General features: G+C 41.4%; 1 protein-coding gene across 1 annotated transcript; it reads right to left on the bottom strand.

Moving 5' to 3' along the window:
- Positions 1-2,869: 2,869 nt before the first annotated feature.
- Positions 2,870-5,264, bottom strand: LOC125339507 (caprin-1). The gene has a single exon (XM_048330675.1). The coding sequence runs from the start codon at positions 5,155-5,157 to the stop codon at positions 3,031-3,033; it is 2,127 nt and encodes a 708-aa protein (XP_048186632.1). The 5' UTR covers positions 5,158-5,264; the 3' UTR covers positions 2,870-3,030.
- Between the last annotated feature and the right edge of the window lie 1,449 nt (positions 5,265-6,713).

The raw sequence follows: 6,713 nt of genomic DNA on the forward strand, positions 1-6,713 counted from the left end.
GTTCCATATGAACTTATGGATTGGTTTCTCTATTTCAGTGAAGAATGTGGCTGGGATTTTGATAGGTATTGCATTGAATTTGTATAACAATTTGGGCAGTATGGCCATTTTCACTATATTGATTCTGCCTACCCATGAGCATGGGAGGTCTTTCCATCTCCTTGTGTCTTCTTTGATTTCCCTTATTAGATTTTTGTAGTTTTCATTGAATAGGTCCGTCACGTCCTTGGTTAAGTTGATCCCTAGGTACTTTATTCTTTTTTTGGCTACTGTAAATGGAATCGTTTCCATAATTTCCTTTTCTGTTTGTCTATTGCTGGTGTACAGAAAAGCTGCTGACTTTTGTGGATTGATTTTGTATCCTGCTACTTTGCCAAATTGGTTTATTAGATGTAGGAGTTTGGGTACTGAGTTTTTTGGGTCCTTGAGATATAAGATCATGTCGTCTGCGAATAGGGATAACTTGATTTCTTCCTTGCCGATGTGGATCCCTTTGATGTCCTCCTCTTGCCTTATTGCTATGGCTAGGGATTCCAGTACTATGTTGAACAGAAGTGGGGAGAGTGGGCATCCTTGTCTTGTTCCTGTGTTTAGGGGGAATGATTTAAGTTTCTCTCCATTTAATATGATATTAGCAGTTGGTCTGTTGTATATGGCTTTTATTGTTTTGAGGAATGTTCCATCTATTCCTGTTCTCTCCAAAGCTTTTAATAGGTATGGATGTTGTATTTTGTCAAAGGCTTTTTGGGCATCGACTGAGATAACAATGTGATTCTTGATTTTAGTTCTGTTTATGTGGTGAATTACATTGATTGATTTACGGATGTTGAACCATCCTTGTGACTGAGGGATGAAGCCTACTTGGTCATGATGTATGATATTCTTGATCACTTTCTGGATCCTGTTAGCTAATATTTTATTGAGGAGCTTTGCATCTGTGTTCATTAGTGATATTGGTCTGTAGTTCTCTTTTTTTGTTGGATCTTTGCCTGGTTTGGGGATGAGTATGATATTAGCTTCGTAGAATGAGTTCGGGATTTTTCCCTCCGTTTCTATTTCGCGGAAGAGTTTGAGGAGTATTGGAATTAGCTCCTCACTAAAGGTTTTGTAGAATTCATTGGTGAATCCATCTGGGCCTGGGCTTTTCTTAGTAGGGAGGTTCTTGATTACCTCCTGTATCTCACCGTAAGTTATTGGTTTATTTAGTTGATTTATTTCTTCTTGGTTCAGTTTGGGCAGTTTGTACTTCTCTAAGAATTGATCCATTTCTGTAAAATTATTGTTTTTTGTTGAGTAGAGGTTTTGGAAATAGCTCCTTATGATTGTTTGAATATCGTGTGTATTTGTTGTAATTTTTCCTGTGGAGTCCCTGATTTTACGTATATGAGTCTCTTCTCTTCTTTTTTTTGTGAGTCTTGCAAGGGGTCTGTCAATTTTGTTTATTTTCTCAAAGAACCAGCTTTTAGTCTTATTTATTTGTTGAATGGTCTTTCTATTTTCAATCAGATTTATCTCTTCTTTAATCTTTGTAATCTCTCCCCTCCTAGTCGTTTTAGATTCTGTCATTTCTTGTTTCTCCAGTTGTTTTAGTTTCATCGTGAGGGTATTCACCTGCTCTGCTTCCATTCTTTTAATGTGGGTACTGAGTGCAATGATCTTGCCCCTCAGTACTGCCTTAGCTGTGTCCCATAGGTTTCTTTGTGATGTGTTTTCTTTGTCATTGTGGCTTATGAATTCGTTGATTTCATCTTTAATTTGATCTGTGGCCCAAGTGTTGGATAGCAGCGTGGGGTTTAGCCTCCAAGAGTGTGTATAGGCTCTGTGGTATCCTTTGTTGTTGAGGGTTACCTTTAATCCACTGTGATCAGATATAATACATGGGATGATGTCAATTCTTTTGTATTTGCTGAGGTTCTTTGTGTGGGCTATGACGTGGTCTATTTTGGAATATGATCCATGGGCTGCTGAAAAGAAGGTGTATTGGGTCTCTGTAGGGTGGAAGGTTCTATATAGGTCTGTTAGATCCATTTGGGCAATGGTGTTATTTAGGTCCTCAGCTCCCTTACTAATCCTCTGGGTGTTGGATCTGTCTCTTGGAGAGAGAGGAGTATTAAAGTCACCCACTATGATTGTGTTTGCATCTATCTTGCTCTGTAATTCTGTGAGAATTTGCTTGACATATGTCGGGCCTCTTTTGTTCGGTGAGTATACATTTATCACCGTGATGTCTTGATTCTGGATTTTTCCTTGTATCAATATGTAGTGTCCTTCTTTGTCTTTTTGAGTGGACTTTAAAGAGAAATCCAGCTTGTCTGAGATCAGGATGGCTACACCTGCCGTTTTGGTGGGTGCATTTGCTTGGTAGATCTTGCTCCATCCTTTCATTCGAAGCCTGTTTTTGTCCCTTGCTGTAAGGTGGGTCTCTTGTAGACAACAGATGTCAACTTTTTGCTTGCGGATCCATTCTGCCAGTCTGCTCCTCTTGATCGGGGAGTTTAAGCCATTTATATTTAAAGAGATCAAGGATAAGGGTGTTTTTTCTCCAATTTAAATGGAAATACTGTAAAATGCAGTTGTTCTGCCAAACCACACTACACTCCCTCCATCTTCCAATCAAGGAAAATGTCCTAGTTTTCTCAATTACCATGAATAACTCTGGGGCTAATTTGTATATTTTATCCAATGTCAAAAGCCAAAGTTACTCTTTTTCAAGCCACTTCAAATAACTATGGAGATATTATCACCCCCTAAAGTATATTGTTTTACTCCTAAGCAAGGGTGAGGAATCTGAGTATCATGTGCAAGGCTCAAGATGACGCTTAGGACAGAACATGCAGAGTAAAAATAGTTTCCTTCCATAGCCAGGTAATAAAGCTGACAATTGTAGTCCTGTCTTTATGGGATGAAAACAGTCCCTTTACAATAAGTTTCCTGAAAGGGAGAACAAATAGATAATAACTCTTCTGGTAACATGTTATGGTACACTGGCCAGTGTGTTTTTGGCGATTAAACATAATCCTGTGAATCAGATTAATTCACTTGCTGAGTGTTCATTTGCGGCATCCCTCTGTTGGGTCTTGGGGGCCCTCCACGACCTCGTGGGGCTCCCCGTGGTCCACTCTGCCCAGAGCCTCGCTTGAAATTCTGCTGATATCCATCCCGCTGGTAGCCAGAGTAGTCTCGGGGAGCACTGAACTGAGACTGTGTGTAACCACTGTTTGGAGTGTTAGAAAATGAAGGACGGTAACCATCATATCCTCCTCTGAACCCATTGGCAGGTCCCCGGTATCCATTCATCAAGCCTCTAGCACCACGAGAACCTCCACGAGACACACCGCGACTATTGTAATAAGGCTGATTGCTCCGAGGAAATCCAGTGTTCTGCTGAGGAGGCTGCTGGTGGTTGCCAGTCACTTGATGGGACTGGTCCTGGGAACCATGGTAAGTGCCAACAACCGTTTGAAGCTGTTCTTGCTGGAGCTCTGTTTGTTCCACCTGATGTGGCTGACTGGAAAAGCTCTGGTTATAACTGGCCTGGTACTGATTTTGCTGTTTTAAAGTTTCAGGTTCATTAACAGGAGGAACAGGGGCATTCATATTGAACACCGTTTGCATGGATTGGAATGGAGCTGCATTTACATTGATTCCACTGCTATGCAAAGGTTTACTTGTCCCAGCTTGGAATACTTGAGGCTGAGAAGCGGCAGGAAGGGATGATGCTGCTGTAGTCTGGTCTGTATTTAAAGAGATTGTTGCCTGAATCTGATCAATTGGTTCCTTTTGTGGGCGTTGCTCTGTAGCATGAGAAGGTTGGTATAAGGGTTGGGAAGCAGTATAACCCTCACTTGTGGATGAAACCAAAGGAACCTGTGTAGCTTCTGGTTGTACTGACACTTGATTAGGTTGAGCAAGTCTAGATTCAGAATGAACTGGGGGGCAAACCAGCTGAGGCATGTCCATATTTTGGGTTGGATTCATAGGTTGTGCAGATACAATGGCAGGATCAAGTGTCTGGTTTTCAAAATCCAGCATTGAGTCCTGTATGAAATTATAAGGACCTTGCATTTGTGCCATAAGATCTTGTACTCGCTGTCTTCTCACAAGGGGATCTGCCTGAGCCACCTGAGTCAAAGAGTGGGGCTCAGGCACTGAAGGAGATGCAGCCTGTGGTTGTTGCTGGAGTGAATTTACCACCTCAACAGTTTCAACTGTCCATTCATCTACTTGCTCTTTTTCACCACTGCTGAACTGTGCTTCTGCCATAAATTGTCTATTTACATACTCTGTTGATTCAACTTCACTTTGCTCAGTGTATTCTTCTGCTGGTTCAGGTTCAGCTTCAGCTACCTGGTCTTCCCCTGTAGGTGCAGAAGCTGCTTCTTCTTCTTCACATAGCCCATTCTGATGATTGTGAGTGCTATCAAAGTAGTTTGACTGAAAAACACGCTCAACAATTTCCTTTAAAGCTTTATAGGTTGTTCCACATACAGATTTTTCCTTCCCTTCTAACAAGTCCCACAGGTGAATGGAGGCATGTTCATACTGTTCATTCAACCTTAAACTCATGTCCCTTTCAGGGTCCACTAGCTTGTAGAATTCATCCAACAATGACAATTCTTCTTCAGACAATATTGGCACTCCATTTAAACCTTGCTTCAGGTCAGTTCTCACTTCCTCATCTCCCAGTTTGTCCAAAACATATTGTAGCTCAAGTACAGTTTTTAAACGTTTCTGTTCAGCTTCTTCTCTCATAAGCTGTTCCCGACGAGCTGTCTTCTTTATTGTTTTCTGAATATCTTGACTTAATGCCATGAAACTCCTCTGTAATTCTTTTGCAAACTCCAAATTATTTGTAACTTCCTGGTATTTAGATACAGCATCCAGCTGATCTTGATTGAGCCTTTCCCCTTTGTTCATTCGTTCCTGGTAATCATCAAGCTTACCCTTTTTCTTCTCCAGGTTTCGAAGTTTCTTGTCGATCACCCCCAGAATCTGCTTCATGGCCTCGGTCTGGACGGCGCCGGTCCCGGTGGCGGGGTGTTGAGAAGCTGGCGCAGCGGCCCCGGCCCCCGCCTCGTTCCCGGAGGAACCCGACGCCGGCGGTGGTGGTCCCGACGATTTGCTGCCGCTTCCGCTGTGGCTGGTGGCCGAAGGCATCTTTAGATCGAAGAGGAGAGGAGAGGGAGGGAGAAAGAGAAGAAAAGCGGGAGGAAGAACAAGAGCGAAGGAGTCAAGGGACGGACGGACGGGGCGAGACGCGGGACCCTATTCTTTCTTTTTATCTTCAAGTACATCTTATCTTCCTATTCTTTATCTTCAAGTACATCTTATATCATAAGTCTTCCACTCTCAAATAGGTTGGTATGTTCTATCAACATTGGTCTTCTTCCTTTTCCTCAAATATATCAAGTTCCTTTTGGCATCAGGACCTTTGCACTTGCTGTAATCTCTGAGTGTAAAGCTATGCACCAAGATCTTGGACAGAGAGTGACCTTCTACTCATCATTGAGAGAGAATCTATGACAAGTTAAGATGGGTATCTATGCCAGATGCATTCTTTTTTATATTGTATTTTTAATTTTTTTTACTATGTTTTAAATTTCTGAAATCTCCTAGTTTCTAAAATCCTATCCTTCTCTCACCCTAACTGCAATCACCAGTCATAAAAATAAATCCAGGAAATTTTCAGGTCTATCCTAAAAACATCTCTCCTAGCTGAGTGGGGGTGGGTGGCACACTTCCCAAAAGGCAGAAATTATGCAAGTAATTTATGTTCCTTCCATGATGTTTATGCCAAGACTTCATGAAGGGCTACAAGAGAAAGAAGAAAAAATGATAAAAAAAAAAGCATAAAAAGACTAGAAATAAGAAGGAAAAAAATAGTTGTGCCACTGATCACTCAGCCCTGCCAGAATTCCAGCCTCAAAGATGAATTTCTGCTGAGACCCAGTGGAATTTTGTTAAATGAATGAATAAAAGGAGGCAGCACATGGGGAAGGAAGACAGGGAGGGAGGAAAGATATATTCTCATTCCATAGACATTCACTATTTTCTTCCTGAAGTCAACCCTTTCCCATTCCTCAACAATTCTAGAACCCTCTAAGCTGTCTAGAACCTTTCTGCTTCCAAAATGTAAAGTCTCTACAAAACAACTCTTCCTTTTGCTAAGAATGATGCTCAAATAACAGGTAATAGTTCTGCTTAGCAGTGAAGATCACAAGTGATTGTTTTGGCTTAATTGATCAACTCTTTGCTCAGATTTTTTTTTTTTTTTTTGGCAAATAAAGAGCAGAGCCGTTTTGCAGGGGGTAGTGGAGGATCTGGGGCTCATGCTGTGTTTCCAGCCCCTGTGCCCCCAAGCCCCACCGTACAGCTACAGAAACGCTTTGATTTCCTTCCACTTTGCTGACTCATCAAACGCTAAATATTTAATGAGAGATTCTGTTCAGATAAAAGGGGCTCAGTGCCAACTTTGGGTTAGTACTCTGCCTGAGGATGTGAACAAACCTTTCCAAACTGGAGGGTTATGTAAACACAAGGTTGTCAGTATCAGCTATAACAATCAATGGGCCTTTTGTTTTATTCTAGTACTTAAACTAGCATCTGCTAGCCTTATAATAAAAACGAATGAGTTTTCCGACTGTATTTTATTATCTACTCAGCGATGTGTTTGAAGATCAATATTGTTGCACACTTGATTGCATTTTGTCATT

This window comes from Perognathus longimembris, chromosome 21 (assembly GCF_023159225.1).
Source record: "Perognathus longimembris pacificus isolate PPM17 chromosome 21, ASM2315922v1, whole genome shotgun sequence".
Classification (NCBI taxonomy): domain Eukaryota; kingdom Metazoa; phylum Chordata; class Mammalia; order Rodentia; family Heteromyidae; genus Perognathus; species Perognathus longimembris.